General features: G+C 37.9%; 3 protein-coding genes and 2 long non-coding RNA genes across 8 annotated transcripts in view; 1 reads left to right on the forward strand and 4 right to left on the reverse strand.

The window, feature by feature from the left end:
* The first annotated feature begins 354 nt into the window (after positions 1-354).
* Positions 355-6,149, forward strand: CCHa1 (neuropeptide CCHamide 1). Its single transcript, XM_020959174.2, has 4 exons — positions 355-722; positions 5,068-5,103; positions 5,192-5,238; positions 5,356-6,149. Exons 1-4 carry the CDS (start codon positions 659-661, stop codon positions 5,767-5,769), a joined length of 561 nt encoding a protein of 186 aa, XP_020814833.2. The 5' UTR covers positions 355-658; the 3' UTR covers positions 5,770-6,149.
* LOC147642651 (uncharacterized) lies at positions 3,063-4,388 on the reverse strand. Its single transcript, XR_015273188.1, has 2 exons — positions 4,254-4,388; positions 3,063-4,195 (listed from the first exon to the last, which is right to left on the reverse strand). It is a non-coding gene; the product is annotated as an uncharacterized LOC147642651 (long non-coding RNA).
* On the reverse strand, positions 4,479-4,896 carry LOC147642652 (uncharacterized). The gene is made up of 2 exons (XR_015273187.1): positions 4,758-4,896; positions 4,479-4,625 (listed from the first exon to the last, which is right to left on the reverse strand). It is a non-coding gene; the product is annotated as an uncharacterized LOC147642652 (long non-coding RNA).
* Npc2b (Niemann-Pick type C-2b) lies at positions 5,942-9,415 on the reverse strand. Of its 4 annotated transcripts, none has more exons than XM_020961996.2 (3): positions 9,198-9,415; positions 7,443-7,550; positions 5,942-6,564 (listed from the first exon to the last, which is right to left on the reverse strand). In XM_020961996.2, the coding sequence occupies exons 2-3, from the start codon at positions 7,525-7,527 to the stop codon at positions 6,170-6,172; spliced, it is 480 nt and encodes a 159-aa protein (XP_020817655.2). In that variant the 5' UTR covers positions 7,528-7,550; positions 9,198-9,415; the 3' UTR covers positions 5,942-6,169. The 4 variants fall into 4 exon arrangements, with proteins under 4 accessions (XP_020817655.2, XP_020817653.2, XP_020817656.2 ...); XM_020961994.2 differs by having other exon boundaries at positions 7,443-7,554; positions 9,198-9,414; XM_020961997.2 differs by lacking the exon at positions 9,198-9,415 and adding an exon at positions 7,932-8,053.
* A 2,145-nt stretch (positions 9,416-11,560) lies between these two features.
* foxo (forkhead box, sub-group O) overlaps positions 11,561-19,698 on the reverse strand; it is a 39,402-nt gene continuing 31,264 nt past the window's right edge. Inside the window, 6 exon segments of the mRNA XM_086839700.1 lie at positions 11,561-12,699; positions 18,165-18,607; positions 18,610-18,829; positions 18,900-19,045; positions 19,159-19,315; positions 19,389-19,611. Of these exon segments, the coding sequence (XP_086695826.1) occupies positions 18,402-18,607; positions 18,610-18,829; positions 18,900-19,045; positions 19,159-19,315; positions 19,389-19,611 (952 nt within the window). The 3' untranslated portion in view covers positions 11,561-12,699; positions 18,165-18,401.

Consider the following 19,698-nt stretch of genomic DNA (forward strand, 5'->3'; position numbering starts at 1 on the left):
GAATTTAAGCGTTTTGTACTTAAATGTTTATTAAATTCATTAAGTGGAATTATAATACATCAAAATAATAGTCCTTGTAGTAGCTAGTTATTTTAAAAACTCGTGCCTAAATGTATCCCCTTAATGCCGCCCCTGTCATAAAGTACACCCTCCCATGCCGCCCCCTCGTTCCCCCTATTAACTTTAGCCCCCGTTGACCCCCCTTAACCCTTACCGATGGCAGCCTGTTGCGTGGGCGCCTCCAACTCACCGCTCATTGGTTCATTGGTTGCGCTTCGGCTGCGCTCGTGTTTCTTCGGGTTGGAGGCTCCTCGTTCGGGTACTTCCGCTCGTATGGGTCGTCCCGTTATCTGCATTCTGTGGACGTAAAGTGCCTGTGCCAGGAGCATGCTATAAAAGCCGCTGACCGACCACAGTTTGCTGGCAATTCGCAGCGAAGAGCACCTGACTCCGATCAACAAGTGGCAGCTCACCTCAGCTCTCAGCTCTCTAGGCTCCAGTTCCCTGGCTCTAAGTTCAGTGTTCAGATTTGCAGTGTGAAAAGTTTTACTAAAAGTTGCCAAAAGTGCTTGCAGCTGGAATAAATTATAATTGACATCAAACAATTTGAGTGCAGAAGAGAGTGCTATTAAAAAAAAAAGCAAAAATCCATTACAAAATGCGGTATCTCAAGTGCAGTTGGACTTTGTTGGTGTTGGTGGCGCTCTTTGCCTTGGTGACAGGTAAGAAATAATTAACATCAAATTTCACTTAATACGATGAATAATAATATTAGTATGAATATTATTCTGGCTCTGGTTGAGAGTTAGTTTCTGTCCTTTTTAGTTTTAAGCACCACTGGTAAAAAATTCATAAAATATATTAATTAAACCATATACTGACCTGACTTTTTGGCATCTTTAGTAGGCCATGGCAATCTTTATATAACATAAAGATAATTTTAATTTATTTGACGGATAATATCGAAACTTAGTTTTTTCTTAAAATTTTAATAAATAATATAACTTAATGCATTTAAATAAAATGGGTTCACGTAGAGAATCAGTAAAAACTTCCAATTTAAAATTTATATTCCCTTATAAAGAGCTTTTTCTTCATTTACATTATTTGGGTAAAACTGTTATAAAATGCAAACTCAAAGCATTAATTCAATTAGTAGCCAATTAAACATCACTAAATAAATACATAATTCCTTCTGTGTGTGAATATAATCCTTACAAAAATAATTAAATACTTTATTATATCACGGTCAACTCCCTTTTCATTATATGTAAGTAATAATTATACCTTGAGGTTAAAAATTAAACCCTACCAACACAAAACATTTTCTATTCAATACCATTTTGAATATTTAAATATCGTCAAGAAATATAAGGAGTTAATCGAAACATTTTTCAGTTGCTGCGAACAATAATTTTCCAATGTTTCATTAAAGTATTTAATTACTTAAACAAATAATATGAATTAGTTTATCGTACCTAATTGTTTTTTTTTATCAGCTTTCGAGGTATACTTTCGGGGCTTTCGGTCTAGTGATGAAATTGAATATTTAGCTGAGTCATATTTCCAAAAATTAACTGGTGGTGTCCTATCTGGACCTGGATCATAAAAATACCAAACTACCAACTGATTAACACATATTAGCAATATCATGGTTTAACCGGGAAAACTCCAGCTCCCATTTACCACCATTAACCCCCCTTTCCTTTTGGCGGCTCTAATCCGCCTTATCAGCCTGAGTTTTATGCACATTTTCCTGCTGATACGCCTTTGTTTGCTCGCTGGTTTTGGCGGCTTCCCTTTTCTGGGTTTTTTTCTACGTATTTTCACCTTACTCACCTGGGAATGCAGGCTAACAGGTGGAAATTGATTGGGGATCGGGGATGGGGCTTGGGGTAGGGTTAGATCGCCCTTCGGACCATCAACAAACCCCTCCGGCACAACCGCTTTCGACGCTTTCAATTGCCGTCGTAAATTAATCCCAACTGCGTGCCAAATAACAGGGACACGGTAAGAAAAAGTTGCATATATATATGTTAATCTTGATAATAAAAATGTTATCCTGGAATTGATTTCCAAAGCAACAACTAAAAGCACTTTATGTTATTAAGTAAACTATTCTGCTAATCAGATTTTGAGCATTTATAAACTTGACTTAATATGACTAATACCATTTCAAGTAGGAGATATATGTGAACTTTTAAAATTGACCTGTGATTTTTCACTGTGTATTCAATGTAAAGCGTAGAACCCGTGACATGGCCCATAGAGGAACCCACGGAGACACGAAAAGAACGTCAGCGAGAACGTGGAAATAAACCTCGAGCCGAACGTGTGAAAATGTCAAGCTGTGCCGCCTGCAAGCATTGCAATTGTGGGTGGCATGGCCGTCATTCTTGGCCATGTTAGCACCCTTCCCCTTTGAATACCATTTCCATTTAGTTGGGGTTTTTTTTATGGGATGCGGCAAAAAGAGATAAACCAAAATGGACAAAAAGAGCCGACATTTGGATAGGAAAAATTCCACAAATTGCGTAGATTGGGTTAGGTTCAGGTTCGGTAATCGGAGCTGATATTATTTATATAGAACATAAATTTTAGAAAATCTGAGCATGGAAAATATAATTTGTACGACATAAATTATACAGAATATAAATTTAGGAGATCTGTTAAGGGAAATAATATTATTTTACCTTACAAAAATTAAGAATAATATAAAGAAGACCCGTAAAAGAAGGGTTATTTGTATAAAACTTATATAGATTTATATAATTCATATATAGATGAAGATATGCGCCTTACATAAGGTACATTTATTAATTTGGTATGAATCATTTTTAATGATTTATTTTCGTAAATTTACCATTAAAATTATCCGACAGTTGATTGATAAAAATTTCTAAAAATGTGAATTTTTTAGCATATTATACCTCTCCAGGGTAATTACAGTCAGAAGCTTGTAATTATGTGAAGGAGTCATTTCCGACCCTTTAAAACATATATATTCTTGATCAGCATCAACAGGCGAACCGGCAGGTAAATAATTTTCAATTTTTTCAAAAAAAAAAGATAAGGGGTTACATCGTTAAAATTGCTAAACGTTGTCAAAAAATTTAATATTTTTAAATTTTAAATTGAGTATGCAAATTTATTAACCCAATAAAAGCTAACATGGGAAAGCTTTTCAAATTAATATTAATGATTCTTTGACAAAGTTATGAGGATTTTAAACTTAAATTTTGTCAATAATTTGTCATATAAAAATATCGATAATTATTGATTCAAAGCATTCGAATATTTTAACCTTAGTTATGATCGATTTAAGATTTGAACCTATCATTCAATGCAAACTAAAAGGGTTTATAAACTTAAACTTCCTTAAGTTGGTTTTTTTAATTTAATAACAAGAATAACTTCCAAAAAACAGCTACTATTTGTAGGACTTATGTTATTCTAATTTTAATAACGTATATTCTGAGTCATTATTTAGACTCAGAATAAACTTTATAAGGTTGTTATATAACCTTTGTCTCTGAGACGACTTAATGTCCAACGACACTTCGCTATTAAATTAATAATTATTGCGTTAAGTGGCGCACTAAACAATAACCCAAACACCGAATGATACATTTAATGATAATTTTGGCAATTGTCTGTCCTGAGTGGGGGAATCCCCCGAAACGGCAACCATCGAAACAAAAACCCAAACAAAAGTCAGAGATAGCAGAAGTGAGATACTGAGATACTCAGATACTGACCCGTCACAGGTAGAATGGCCCATTTAATGGGGTTTCCAGACAAATTGCGTCGCACAATAAAGAGGTGTAACCATTAAAAAAAAGGCATTATTCGCATTATTCCCATTACTCCAAAGTGGCCAGCGAGTCCAACGTTGGCCAAGATCAAGGATGTGGCCATTAAATTGCAATGGTCAACTTAATTAGGCATCGCTGTCGAAGGATTCAATGGAAGGCCGTTAAGCAGGGACTTTGCTTAATGACAGTCCTTCGGAAAATGCGGGGGAAAAGCGCTATCTCTGATGGCCATGCCTGTCAATATGTATGGGCTACAGTCATTGCCCGGCTGCCCGGCAACAATTAATCCATGGTTTAAGTAATTGACAAATGATTACGGGGTTTGATATATGACCAGCGGGGTAGCAACAGCCGACACTGAAGTGAGTCCATCGTCTGGCCTGGATATATAAAAGATAGTTATTTATATTTATCTAAGCTTATGCAAACGCCACCCACTCTTCCTCCGCCCAGTTTAGGGGCCATCTGCGTCATGGAACTTGTTGCTATTCACTTGCCATAACTCCTGCTCTTTGTCGCAGATCTGCCCTCGGACTGACATTTCGCATCCGTATCCAGGCGTCCTGTCCCAGCTGAGGTCCCGATGTCCTCGTCTTGATGATGCGTTGCCGTCCATTTGTGTGATTAGTTCTGGGCCGCCACCTTCTTTCACCTTTTCTGTTCTGTTCTGTTCTGTTCCTTCATTTTTTTTTTGGCACACAATGCATGGAGGCATCAAGGACGTTGTATAAGCTGTAAGTGTGTGTTATGCACAGCCACAGGTTGGTCCTGCCACTGCACTGTTGAAAATATGGCTGTTGTAACTTCTTCCTTGTAGGGAAGGATACAAAATTAGGTAACACCTTATTCGCTCAGTATAATGCACGCACGGGGAAGCTGCTGAGTAGCTTGATTCCTTCTACTTCCTGCACCTTCCACTGCCGAGTGCATTACTCAACCCACTCTGACTTGGCGTATGAGTTCCATAATGGCCGCATTTATCATGGCTTGCGACATTAGCAGCCCGAGTACACAATAAACATCAGGTTTTGTGTGGCATCAGACAGAGTAGCAGCCAAAGTAGCATCCACAGGTTTACAGGAAACCTAGGAAGAAAGCAACTGACTTAAAAAGGGAAAAACTTTAAAGCCTTTTGACCTAGACACCCCCCAGGGAGGGCTTGAAACCACGGGGCTCATTTGTAGGAGAAATTTACACTGCCACCTGATGAAGATTTATTTTAAATTGGAAAAAATGTGTTGCCTACTTGCAGGTTCCTGCCTGGAATACGGACATTCATGTTGGGGAGGTGAGTGTCCGCCAGTTAAGCTCTAATAGGACAAGTTCATCATCTTTAATACTCACATGTGTGCTTGTACTTTATATTTTTTTTACAGCACATGGCAAGAGATCCGGAGGCAAGGCGGTGGAGGATACTAAGCAGGTAAGCCCTCACACCTTATTCTAAATTTAGAACAGGAATAACCTTAAAATACCTTAACTGAACAAAGATTAATTCTTGTATATATTTCAACCTAACTTTAACCTTTTATTTCCCCAGCGACCTGGACCCAATACCTATGCCCTTGATGCCCTGGCTGAGCAGCTGTATACCAACAACCAGAACAATCAGAACCCAGAGGACAATGATGAAGATAACACCAACAGTGGACCCTTGGCAGCAGCTCCTCCAGCTACTGCTCTCCAGGCCCGTCGGGCTGAGGAGGAACGCAACCGGATTGGCAATGGCAATGGTCTTAAGTGGACCCAGTTGCTCCGGCAGCATCGCTACCAACTAAGGCAGTTGCAGCAGCAGCAACAGGAGCAGCTGTTGGGTCGTGGCCGAGGCTCTCAAAGGGGATACGATGCCGCCGCCGAGAGCTGGCGAAAGTTGCAACAGGCTTTGCAGAATCAGGATCTAACTTTAGAGCCCGCTGAGAACGAGGAGCAACCGGTTTATGAGCTCAAAAAGTGAACTCCATAGAATGCCAGCGCTAAATTGAAAAGATATTTATCACAAGATCACACACGAGATCATTGCATGCCGAGCATCAATTAAACAAAAAAATTCAATTCCAAAAACCCAATTAAAGCAAGCACACGGCAGAAAGTAGAGCAGTGTATGTACATGAAGGCGTTTCGTAGAGTTCGTTGTGGACATTTTTTATTAGACCTCTTCCGAGCGGGTTCTGGTGGAGTCCTCTGGCCATATTGCGTCACTGGCTGGATGTCGCAATATTGGCCACCAGATCGCGCACGCGTGCTCTTGTCATTTGGGAGCCCTAACTTAACCGTACTTAATCCCTATTACTTAAGCTTCTAAGATTTACCACTAATAAAAGCTACATTGAGTGCACTTCTTGTCCTTCGGTGTTTTAAGCCTTGATCTTGGCGGGAATCTGGAAGCAGGCAGCATCGCCCTGCTTGTCACCGAGTCCCCAGTGAATTTCCAGGCTGACGGTGGGGTAGACGGGCAGGATTTTGAAGCTATTCTTGTAGGTATACACCTGGCCGGCCCTTAGGGGGCAGCCCACCTTCTTCTCGCCCGCCTCGTCGTAGATGTGCGGACAGGCACTGGTGCCATAGTAGCCGGGGAAGGGTAGCGGCACGTCCAGGATGATGCCCTGGATGTCAGAGGTCAGCTCCTGGAAGTCACGCTCCGGCCGGAGTTTCATCTCAATGCTTGCCTCGGTGTTGCGCTTAAGGATGCATTTGTTCTTCGGACAATTCGAGATGGATACCTCGCTGGCACTCAGGGCCTTCGATTTAGCTAGGAATCGATAGAAACGAATTAGTATAGAATTGCCTTAGGACTTAAATTACGTAGAAATTTAAAATATCAACAAATTATAATCGAACAGTGTTCTTGCTTTTGTTAAAATATTATTTGCAATTCAAGAATTCAATCAAAGTACGAATGTTAAGTTCTACATTGCATAAATTGATTCAAAAGAAATAACACCCAACCTGTGTTATTGTTGATCATCTTAAACAAGTTTTAGAATTAAAATTCCTTATTAAAATTAAATTCCACTTAAATGCATAAGGTATCAGATAATTTTTAATGTCTAAGTAACATTAAAATATTATTTTAATTATCAAAATAGAAGGTTTCATATAATTACAACTTTAACATAAAGTGTAATTACTCATCCGCCCTGTTGTCTGGTGACTTTACAAATAATTTACATGTCCATCAAGAACTTGGTGTCATTATAATAATTATTTCTAAATTCAAATTACAAAGCATTATAAAAGTCAGTTGTAAACATATTTCGTTGGACTTTAGTAACAGTGACTATATTTTTGTTTAACATATTACTCATACGCAGTGTTGACAGGGTAAGTTAAGCTTATAATAAAAAGTAATACTTGATATGATGATAATAATTTAGGTTTACAAAAAAATGGTATACTAAGCTGTTGAACAAAGTGAATTTAGAAAATCAATTAAATATTTAATGAATATTATTCATATTATACAGGTAAAATTAACAAATTACATAGAATTCAATTAGGCTTTTTTTGAATTATTTAATTGATTCTTTTGCAGGGTTTTATTGGCTTTAGATGCTCTGCACATGTTCATGATAGCTTTATTTAGTACTAGATCATATCAGTTAAAGTTTTATAACTTTTCACACTTACATTTCGGACATGGCCTGACATCCGTGGCCGTTGAGCATCCCAGCAAAGCGGCGCAGATGAGAATTAGACTCGCGTTGAGCTTCATGGCGTGTTTGGTTTGATGACGATCTGGCTAATTGCAAGAGAAGTGAGGCTAATTTAACGAGACGTCGCTAATTGCTGGTCAACTAATTTGGGTCCCGGGGGCCAGGCGGGGTCCCGAGCTTTGGCTTTTGCCTGCTTTGATAACAAAACTTAACCAGACAGCAAGAAAATAAAACCGGTCTTGGACCAGTCTGAAGCGGGTTAAAAGCGAAAGATCGACCTTGACTTAAAATTGCAGCACTATATATCACAACAATGCGAGACTTGAAGTCTGTAATTATAAGGCGACTGACTGACTAACTGACAGATGACCTAAAAAATAACCACTGTCCAACTTTGAGTTCTATTTACTCCCCCTATTTAGGTATTATCATCTTTATGATCTTATTAAACTGCTTAATTTACCAATTTCCAAGCAATTGTTGATCAATTTGAGTTGTGTTTTCGTCTAGATTTTCACGCGGAGACTGAGACAGAGCCCGAGCTGGGAAGTACTTGAAGCTACGAACGACGAGCGGCAACTGAGCGGCTCTCGAATCGCGTGTTCGCTATATATATATTCAAGATATATAAGATATATGTGAGCCACTGACCGATCGAGTGGCTCAACTGACTCACAAGCTTGGATTAAATGCCGCCCATTTTCACCGCCTGCCAAGCCTTTGAATTGCCTCAAGACACTCGCAGACAATTGCCACAGGCCATATCCATTACTATTTCAATTTACGCTGAGGTTTTTCTTAAAAGAAAAGTGAAACCTATACCTAGCAAAAGGGAAATGCCTCAATCAATCAAACTAATACCCTTTTACCACAACAAATTCTCATCAGTTTCTATTACATTTTTTTTGAAGAAAATAAATTTGAGACACAGCTTTTGAAGGGTATACTCTCTGACCTTAGTTTGAGAGCCAACAAAGGTGCAATCTCAAACAATATCTACAATGTCTTGTGCCCATAAACAAGTAGGCAAATAATAAATGTTGTGTGCTTTATAAAAATGCTAATATATAAACAAAACATTCGGCATGAGCAAACATTAAGCTTTGATTACTATCTGAGAATGGGCTTGCACGACGATATTTATATAGAAAGAGCACGGGGAGGCCCTGCCAGTCCGATCGTCATCGTCATCGGCACTTGTTATGCAAGACACCGCCTTAATTTAGTAAAACTGTTTAAGAATTAACAACGAATTCCGTTCCCCTTTTGTTCAGGTTAAGTCCAGGAAGTAAATGTCGCGCCCACTTTTGTAAAGCTGCGAGTTCCTCTATTAGCATTTAGAAAGCTGAGATTCCCTCAACCAATCCAAACGAAACCGAGAATACTTGTATATAAAAACTGAAACTGAAATCGAATCGTGACGACACAGAAAACGTTTGTTGATCGATTGGTTAGATGGGTTTTTTATATCACAAAAAAAATAAATAAGCAGAACTATACAAGATAAGAGTGATTTACGAAATTATGACGACACAAAAATCATTTTTGATTGATGGGATAGATTTCTATATTGACGAAAAAAATTGTAAGCAGAAATAATGATACAATCAATGAAAGAAAGTATTTACTTCACTGAACTTTACAAAACCTTAAAAAAATAAATGTCTGTAGAATTATTATTAATACAACCTCTCCTGATGTTTAAAAGTTACAAATCCGACGCACTTACAACTTAGTATGACAACGTTAATTGTTTGTTGCTATTTTACAACGATTTTTGTTTTGTTTTAAATAAATACGACTGCAACTGCTGAGCTCGAAGCTTGAAATGCAACTGACAGAAAACGAAAACGAAACTGAGACTGAAACGGAAAGCCGTTCCCAAATAGGTTGAAAACACAAATGCCTGGCAACTGGTCAGCTTTAAAAACTCACAAGTCGCGACTGGCCGGTTTATTTGAGTGTCTTTCTTGCTCAAAACTAACTCTTTGCTGAATTGAAAGTTTCCGGCCTTTTGTGGAGTGTGTGTGTGTGTCTAGTGTTTGGGGCGGTCAACGTTCAATCAGCAATCAGCTGCTGCTGAAAACAAAAAACAACTTTAAACAGCTTCTAACTAAATCACTCTTCGTATTTAGAAAATTTGTGTTTATTTAGCTTTTGAATTCTGAATGAGGTGGAAGTGGGAAGTGGAAGCTTACGGGAAGAGGAAGAAGTGTTGGGGAAGTGCGTTTATTTGTTTATTAAATCGGAAATAACAACGACACTATACAGAGGCTGGCCAGCTGATCATGACGTGGATATCATGACGTTGTTCATCATAGTTAACATGAATTACGTGTGATTAAATATAAAAAATAATAATAATAAAGAAAGCGAGCTTCGGAATGCCGAAGTTTGTATACTCTTGCAGTTTGCAATCGGAATAGGAGGCTGAATTTTAAACGCTCCTAATTAAGTCAAAAATACATTAATTTTATTTCGGAAAGATTTTTATTTTAAGATTCTTCTTTTATAATCAAAATAAATCAAATTATACAAGTTAAAGTTAAGAGAATGATAACTATTTAGTATAAAAAATTATTGTTTGATTTATCTTTTTATGTAGGAATTCTATATTTTTATGATATTTTTAATAATTAATAATATTTTAATATAATATTTTGATTTCAGTGCATTGCACTGCTTTCATTCAAAGTTTACAAACTGCTTTCAGTTGGAAGCTGCCTTGCCGACCGCGACAAAAAGCACAGACGTGAACCACAGCTTATACAAGTTTTCCTTACGAAACATACAGTGCCGACCAAGATAATAGGAGCGACATCAAATTTATTCTGACAAAACCCCAGTACTTTTGCAAATTAATAAAAAATAAAATAAATTTGAATTTATAACTCTGCATCTAAGTTACTGTGTGCTCGGCAGAAGCTGCACTACGGTAACACATATAGATACAGATATTTGGCATGGTGGGGGTGGTATCGATTCAATCTGAGTAACGTGTGTGTCAGAGTACTCCATATCCATTGGCTCGCAGGGATCGATTGGAGGAGAACGATCAATCTCCTCCTCACCCATTTCAACATCCATTGGCTCACAATGATAATTGTGCTTTTGCGATCGATTGAATAATCGATTATATATCTTGGAAACTTTACATTTCCTTCTCCTTGAAGAGACCTTCATGGTGAAGGGCTTAAGGTTGAAAACAATTCAACAATTAATATTTATTAGTTGTTTTTGCAACAACGAGTAAGCTTTGTGTTTGTATGTGGCAGTTGTGAAATTGAGTTGAAGAACGACTTGATGACGTAATCAATTTGTGGGGGACTGGAAGAATCAAGAACCTGTATTTAAGCTGCTTTCCGTGGAATAATGACTTGGGAATTATAGTGTTCCTCTGCAGAGCTGATCTTGCTAGAACCAGTTTTGCAAGACACGATTTAACTGAGCTACTCTCCAGCGAGGCCGCTTCGATCGTTGTGGCTTAGCTGGCTAAAATAAAGCCTAGTTACATAAAATTATATCTGCAAAAGGTTGAGAGTTCAAATCCCCTGGCGGAAATCCTTTTTTTTTTCCTTTTTATACTCTTGCAGGGTATTATAATTTTAGTCGGAAGCTTTTAAAGTAGTGAAGGAGTCATTTCCGACCCTAAAAATAATATATAGATTCTTGATCAGCATCAACATCTGAATCAATTTAGCAATGCCCGGTTAAAATAAAAATGTTTACATTTTTTTTATAAATTTGAAAATTTTAAAATTGTTTAAAATGTATAAAATATTGAATTTTTAAAAATTTTACATAGAGTATGCAGATTTTTAAATCTAATAAAAACTTACATAGAAAAGCTTTCCGACTTTTAAACATTGCTTTGTGTAAAGAATTAAAACATAAATAAATCGATAAATATTGAATCAAAGAATGCGAATATTTTAAGCCAAGGTATAATCTATTTTTGATACAATTCTGAAATTAAATAAAACTACAATGGTACAAAATCTTCGTCTTCCCAAAGTTAATTTTCATTCTTGTTTACTTACTATATTTGTAGTTTCCTTTGGAACCATAAATATTAAAGACATGATATTGGTGTTGTTTCTTATATTGAATCATCAGTTTATTCATCTTCACTCCGTTTTTGCATTTTAAATAGTATGAACTACATTTGAATTGTACAATCTAGTTAATAATTAACATTTAGCCCATAATAGTACACAATGATGCGCATGTTGTTGTATTTGCTTGTTATTTCTGGTATTTAGTTGTGGCTTTTGGGTTTTTTTGCGGATATTCTGTGATTTTTGTCGTATTCCTAATTTTTGCCTAGCAACATTTACATTTACTAATATTTGAAATTTCAATGAATTACATTCAATTGGTTTAATGTTTTTAGGTTATTCATTTCGTTTGTTTAATGCGTACGATCTACATATGTATTGGCATATTAATTGTGGGTAACAAAAGGGGGTTTTGGGGGGATTTTCAGTAAGCTGTTCTGATGCTAACTAACCGGAGAATTTATTACGTATTCCATTGCGAATCTTAAGCATAATTTTTACACAAGTTTTCTTCTTTAAGGGTTTCGTTTGCTCTTGTTTTTTTTATAGAAAAAATATACAATTACAATTAGATTTTTTTGTTTCAATTAAATACATTAATTAAGCATAAATTATTACATAATTGTGCTAATTTCTTGTTTGTTGTTGTTGTTTTTCTTGTATTATTTCTTATTTTCCTTCCTTGATAGCTTGACGAATGAATATAGTTTTCCATTTAGTTGTCCGAACATTTAGTTTACGTTTTACGTTTGTTTTTGTGTTTTTTGTTATCATTATCCAAGGTAGTGTTATTATTATTGTTATTATTATTATTATTATTTGTTGGTTGTTGCATTACGTCAAGGTTATTAAAATTAATATGTACAAAGTTGAACTTAATGACTAAACCGTGTTTTCTTTTCAATTCAAAGTTTTCCCTCGCTAGCTGACAATTTAGCTTGTTGCTTTTTTTTAAGTTTTCCTTTTCCTTTTTTTTATAGCATTGCCACAACAGAGAATTTTACTAATGATGGTAGCATCTAATTATTGGTGATTAATTGGTATTATTTGTATGCTTCGTTTTCTAATTGTAATGCATATTATATATATATATATTTATATATATATATTTGTATTTATATATCTATGTATATGTATTGTATGTATGTTAAATTAGAAGCGACCAGATTTATCCTGAAAAGAGACAAAGAAAATACAAAAAACTATTAGTGAAAATAGAAATAGTAGCTGTGCTATTTAAAGTAGAATTAAATTTCAATGGAGCAATCATTCCCAAATCAACACTTCATAAAAGGACAATCAGCATGTCCTACAATGACCACGACAGGCCTCCATTTTCCCCCTCTTAAATAGCTAATTTATTCAGATTTCTCTATATTTTTTTTTGGGGGGAAAGGAGCGTGTAATGGCACTTGACACTTGGCAGGCTCCGAAATATTCATAAGCAGTGTCTGATGAGACTGAGATAGAGGAGGATGACACTTTCCCTCGGCTTCCATTTTTGGCAATTTTTATGCAAATATGTATATTCCTCCCCCTCCGATAAAACAGAAACTACAAACGGCCCAAAAAATTATGCCATAAAAACGACAACGGCAAAGCTAAACATTTAAAATAAGATTTCTTCCCCTTGGCTCAATAAATTCCCTCGAAAAAGAAAACATAAAAATCAAAGCTTATCGCTGACACAATTTTATTAGTTACAGCTTTAAATTATATTGGGTATGTAGATCACGCGCAGTTTTTATGGCCTGCAATTGAATTTTATGCTCGGCACTTTGAAGGAACCCCCATCCCGGAATCAAAGATGAAAGCTGCTGCAAGGAGATGGAGATGAAGATGAAGGAGTGCCAAGTGCGAAATGTATTGCCTACTTATGAGCGCTTTATGGCCAACACCCGCGGGGGCACTAAATTTTTGTTGGTTTGTAACTACATGTCACCACCTCCCTCATGATTAGATGCCTCGGGTATAATTCATATATTTGCAGAGGTTTTCACGGAAGAATGAGCAGGACAAGACAAGAAGCCACCAGGTGTCTTTGCCAGTCTTTGCCCCTTTCTGGCAGGTCCTTTCTGCCACCTTGCAGGCTTATAAAATAAATGCGAGCCTTCTGTTTGCTTTATTACTTACACAAAAAATATTACGTGATACTTGTGAATTTAAAACAAGAAAGGAAATAAACTTTGAGAAGTCAAATTATAGGAACTAAGCTCAAAATATTCTCAATTATTTAATTTATGTTCATCAATATTTTTACATGACAATTTTTTTCTCGAAAAATTAAAATGTTTAAAGCTACATAACTAAGTCAAAAAAGCATTAATTTTAATTCGGAAACCGTTCCTTTGCTAGTTTTTATTTGGTTAACAAACAAAAGATTAAATATTTTTCCCAATTTTGACAATTTTCACGATGTGACCCCTTGCAAAATTAAATTAATTTGGTAAAATTTTTGTTCTGCCAGAAATGCTAAATCGATTCTGCTGTTCATGCTGATTAAGAATATATATGGTCGGAAATGACTCCTTCATAGAATTACAAGCTTTTGACTGACTCACCCTTTAAATTTCTCCACAAAAAATTCCCCTAAAAATAAGAGTACACCCCAAAGATGTTTTCAGTGTAAACTCAACATATTTTATATAGTATGTGTGTGTTTTATGGTCGTCCCTGTATAAGTAAGGACTCCTGGCTGTCACGTCATTATTATCCTTTGTCCATGCAACAAGTGTTTAAACCGCTCGCAGAGCTTTATTTGTTTGAACGTGCGTTCGAGAGAGCAAGAGAGGGAGAGGGGTCCTTAAGGACCTTAAGCAGCTTGTACGTACACAAGCCGTTTTTCCGCTTTTCCCCTCACCCAGACTAGCTCCTGCCGGCAATTGTTTTCCCTGCTCAGGAAAAGGGAAAAGCTATCCATGGAGGCTACGACCTCCGCATCGTGTCGAGTTAAGTGAGTGTAAATGCGGTTTGTTGCCACAAGGACCCACGAACAGGTCCTTGTTGGATCAGGACTCTGAATCTCTTTCTCTGTGTGTGTGTGTGTGTGTGTGGCCTCGCTTATCATTGCTTCCCGCCGTTGGCAGCTTAAATGTTATTAAATTGCTGACAATTTGTACGATGAAAACGCGCATTTCCCCAGCGCACTGACAAATTGATTTCCCGCTAACGCCACCACCGGGCACACAGGATAATGAAATTTTCATTTGAATGCCAATGCCAATGCAGGGGACTACATTTTTCCTACACTTTCTCGCACTTTTTTATCCACCACTTTTTTGCTGGACAATTAGTTCTGACACTTTAGCCCCCCCCCCCACCGTTGACGGCCAAACCTGTCCAAAGTTTGTCAAACAATCTGCGGGGATTAGCTCCCGCAGGACATAAAATCCTGTCGCTAATTCAATTTATTCAAAGTTCGCCCCGCCCCCCCACCTCTGGGAATTTATTAATGATGTGCACTGGCATTAAAATTTAATCAAATGTGAGCCGGGAGGCAGCAAAGTTTTTGGACCTCTGAATTATTCAGCGAGTTGCGGACAAGTTTCAACACCTAAGCGAAACTTGCGGTGGTCTCCTCCAAATCTCTGGTTGCCAGGACAAAAAAAAATTGGAAGAGAAAATGTAGAGGCCGCGGCAACGAAGCCGCACATTTTTCCTCCCATTTTCCGGGCACGTTTCTTTTTTTCTTTTTTTTTTTGTTGCCTTCTTTTTGTCAACTAATAAATTGCCTGAAAATGCCTTTGTGTTTCACGCGCGGTTTCACCAGGGCAACCGACCTGCACCCCCTGTTAAATATGCACTGGGGGAAATTTTGGGTTGAGTATGGGGAAATTGAGAAAACAATTATATTATTAAAGAGTGAATCATTGAAAGCTTAGAAACAAAAAGAAAAAGGCTTAATATGTTCAAGACATTTTCCTTGTTATTAAAAAAGTCTTAAGTTCATAACCACTTGCCTTTTCTTAAAAAAATGTATTAAGTTACAGAACCCTTTGAAATTATAGTTTGAAGATAATTGAATAGAACATGTATTTATAATCAACTCCACCAAAAACACACCTTACAAACCTGATATTCTCATTAATCTAAACCTTTATTTTATTTTTAATTCAAAATTTGATATTATATATATTATTTTCATGTATTTCTTGTTAATTTCCTTTACATTTTCCAGTGTATTAAGAACCAAGAGAATGGTAAATTCTTGCTCCTTTGGTGGCACAGCATCTGCAGCCATAATTTGAGTGTGACTTTATTATGTGTCAAGTCAGTCAATCTGCGGACGATGATGTGATTTCCACACCTACCCCCGATCCTTATTTTACATCATTTCAGCGCTTTATTGAAGGACTCTGGTGACTTGTGCCTCCTGGGCAGATGTTGCGTTTTGCGGCAACTTATTGAGTGGCATGTGTCGCTCCTGGCTAATAAGCCTATCCAGGACACCCTAGCCCTCGCTTAAAGTTAAACAAATCCTTATGAAATTCTTTATTAAATATGTACAGAGAGTGGCCCCCTCTTTAAGACATTAGCATAATAAGAAAGGAATTCCTCTAGTCGGCGTCAGTTGGATGAATTATGAAACAAAAAAAAAAGAAAGTGGATAAAATGGAAATGGAAATCCACTGCTGATGCAATTCAAATTATTCACTCAAATGAAGCGAAGGACTAAAAAAAATCCCGGCAAACACAAAAGTTTGCACTTGGCATAAATTTCGAAATCGTTTCGAATTCTTTGCTGGCAAAATTTTATTTTATTAGCACGTCAGGCGATTGGCGCCAAACTTGACAAAGTTACAACTTTGTCCTTTTGCCTGGCAACTTGGTCCTTTTTCTTTCTATTCTTCCTTTTGGTTTTTTTCTGGTCGCTTTGCTGTTTTCTAATTGTTGGCTTACAGCACCAACTTAGTGAGGAATTCAATTTGTGTGGACAAAGGTTTTCCCCAGTCTCTACTCGAGGTCCCCAAAGGACCTTTTTTCCTGACACCTCACCTCGGCTTCTCTCGCTGAAGTTTGGCACAAAGCAAAAATGCGCGGTGACAGTCGTCGCCAGTCGTGACATTGAAATAGAAACAAAAAATGTAGAAAAAGGACAGTTTAGTTGAAGGAATGTTAAGTGGAACCAAAAATTTCTGAATCCGGGTATAATTGAGAGGCTAGAAAAGTTTACCTCAAAGTAGTCGGTCATTTAGATATAATTCATTTAGATGCTGTTAGAGTTGTCCTTAGGTACTTTAAATAATAAATTAATTGAACATTTTACTGTAAGGAACTAGTATTTGAACTAGTTATGAAATGATTTTGGACAAGTTTCTTGGAATTTAAAATGTTTTTAAAGAAATTAATAAATCTACAACCATAAGAGTAAGCTATGTTACTTTAAACACCATTTAATCATTCCTTATAGCTTCAAATATATAAATAAAATTAATGAAGAATGCTTGAACTACTAAAATAATAATTTATTAACAATTACACACCTAAATGTTGAAGAAATTAAGATGAAAATCAATCAAAGTTTCTTCTTAAACAATTAATTACAAATGCTACTCTATCTCAAAGTGAATTTCCCATAAAAAATAAACATATTTCAATCAAAAAACCTGCTAAAATCTCTGCCATTAAACAATCTCTCACCCATCGCCAGTGTAATTTTTCAATATTAGCAACGTTTAACGCGCTTGATTTGAGCCAAGGAGTCCCCTCGTAACTTCGGTGTCCACCTCCATCGAGACCACCTGACGAGGGGTCAGATATCAGTGGCATGCATAAGTCACCCTAAGGACGTAATTAATTTTTCAGCATTCAGCTGCTATCCGAGGGAAAATCGAGGGAAATTTGGGGAGGTTGCCTTGACGAATTTGCGCGGAGGAGGAAAATGGCCCTCGGGCTGTTTCCCTTGGCTTCGCTTCGCTTGGCCAGTCAAATTAGCGCTGGTTCCGCTGGAAGGACACTCCGGCGAGGAGGTATTCCTCTCGCTCTCGTCCAGGTAGCAAAGTGGCCTCTTACATATTTTATGGCTTAGGTAAATTGACTTAATTTGCCATAATTTGAGTGAGCGCCAAGCGCGAGGCAAGCTCTCACTTTAAAAGCGCTTAAATTGAAAAAAAAAAAAAAAAAGGAACAAGGACACGAAGCAAACTCCTCTTGACAATGTATTATGATAATTGAACGCGTGTAATTGCCCTCAAGTAGCAGCAGACAAAAAAAAGAAATAAAGAGGAAACACATAATAAGTACAAATTCCGCGGCCAGGAAAAGGAAATTCGGAAGAAGGAAAAATGTCCATAAAAGATTCATGGTTGAAATGAAGTCAAGTGAAGACGATTTTGTATATAAACAGGACACGAAACACGAGGAGGAAAGAAAAGAAAATCCCTTAAAGAAAATTCAGGAGTAGGGTGCTTCCTTCCCCCTGGTCTGTGCCAGTTTTTCACATTTTACATATTCATAAAATGCGCGCCATGAAATGACGTTTATTAACATAATTTATGCTGTCACATTGAATGGCTTTTAGAGCTCTGATGTAAATTGAAACCGACCGAAGTCATAGTGGGGTGAAGCTAAGTCTAAGTCCCCTTCAATGCAGATATTTCTTAATAATAATTTAAGAAACTATATCATTTTCTACTCACTTTGTAAACTTTTTAGTGGCTATCCAGCTGCGGCTCCAGCCTTCCCATCCTGCTCACTGATCCAGCAGCTGCTGTTGCGGCGACTTTGCTTCCTTTTGCTTTCACTTTACACTATTGTCCTTAGAATTAGCGTTTTAAAGCGTTCCATTGGCGACACAAACAACACACACTCGCTCACACACAGGTTACCTAACGACTATGGATCATCCTGGAGATCCTGGGATCCTGGTAGCGGATCTAGTGCACCCAGGACGGTGGCGAGGTGACCACACTGGGCTGCGAGTACTGCACCCGTGTGTTTAGATTTGTGCTGGCCGCTTGTGTCACCAATTCCAGACTGCTGCTGCTGCTGCTGCTATTATTATTGTTGTTATTTAGCAGCAGTTGTTGCTGCTGTTGCAGTTGCTGCTGCTGTTGCTGTTGCTGCTGCTGTTGCAGTTGTGCTGCTGCTGCTGTTGCTGCTGCTGTTGGAGCTGTGCCTGCAACTGATTCAGACTGGGATTGCTGCCGGCATTGCTGCTCAGATTGCAGAGACCGCTGAGGTTGCTGAGGTTGCTAATGGTCGAACCACCGCCAACACTGTTGCTAACCAGGTTGGTGTTCACAGTGGCCAAGGGTATGTTGATGTCCAGCAGGCCACCATAGCTCATCTCCTGCTGCAGCAGCTGTAGAGGAATAAATATAAACATATTAATAACTCCTTCAAGGAATTTTTGTATATGATTATAAGCAAACCTCCTCGACATTGCACTCCAGATTCCCCACTGGAAAGTTCTCCAGATTAAATTCGTCTATCGGCTGCGCCTCATTATTGAGCACCTCCAGGCATTGTCCTATCAAAGTAGAGGCGCAGTTATTATCTAACATTTCGCATCGAAATGGGTGGAGTTTCGCAGACGGTTAGAGGGATTAGAGAAGATAAGCGGGATACACAGATTTGTAGTAGAGGGAAGATTTATAAAGAGATAGAAAGAGGAGCTTAAGACTACCTTCCAGCGCTGCTGCTGTTGCTGCTGCTGGACAAGAAGCGATCCAGCATCCGTGGGTCCATCCAGCACCACATTACTGTACGTGTTCAGGGAGTCCGAGGAGGGCTCGCTGTTTGGATAGGCGGGCGACATTGTGGTGGTCACTGAGTTCGGTGACAGTCCCTAAGGAGAACGAGAAAAATTATATGTATAGCGTTACATATCTTTTTCTTACAATATCTTTTGTTGAACTCACATCTCTTGCATTATGCAGGCAACTGCAGTTGAGGGAGCGATGCAACAGGCACTGCGATTGTGGCTGCAACGTATTATAGCCACTGGCATTGAGGGCGGGGCCATTGAGGGCGTACTGCGACTGTTGCTGCTGCTGCTGTTGCTGTTGCGCCTGCTGCTGATGCTGCGGCGGCTGATAGGGCGGCGGGGGTGGCTGCGTGGGCAAACCGGAGGCGGCACTGAACCTACTCCAGCCGTACGATCGTTGGGTGGCAAGAACGAGAAGAGAGTTGACTTTATAGATCTGATTTTAAATATAAAAATAAATACAA

This window comes from Drosophila serrata, unplaced genomic scaffold (genome assembly GCF_035046125.1).
Source record: "Drosophila serrata isolate PLE 108 unplaced genomic scaffold, ASM3504612v1 contig_376, whole genome shotgun sequence".
Taxonomy (NCBI): Eukaryota; Metazoa; Arthropoda; class Insecta; order Diptera; family Drosophilidae; genus Drosophila; species Drosophila serrata.

Excerpts from the sequence above, each read along its gene's own strand:
- Npc2b (XM_020961996.2), bottom strand. The coding sequence starts at position 7,527 with ATGAAGCTCAACGCGAGTCTAATTCTCATCTGCGCCGCTTTGCTGGGA. Across the intron at positions 6,565-7,442 it reads TGTCAGGCCATGTCCGAAAT|CTAAATCGAAGGCCCTGAGT; the intron begins GTAAGTGTGAAA and ends ATCGATTCCTAG.
- CCHa1 (XM_020959174.2), top strand. The coding sequence starts at position 659 with ATGCGGTATCTCAAGTGCAGTTGGACTTTGTTGGTGTTGGTGGCGCTC. Across the intron at positions 723-5,067 it reads GCTCTTTGCCTTGGTGACAG|GTTCCTGCCTGGAATACGGA; the intron begins GTAAGAAATAAT and ends GCCTACTTGCAG. Across the intron at positions 5,239-5,355 it reads CGGTGGAGGATACTAAGCAG|CGACCTGGACCCAATACCTA; the intron begins GTAAGCCCTCAC and ends TTATTTCCCCAG.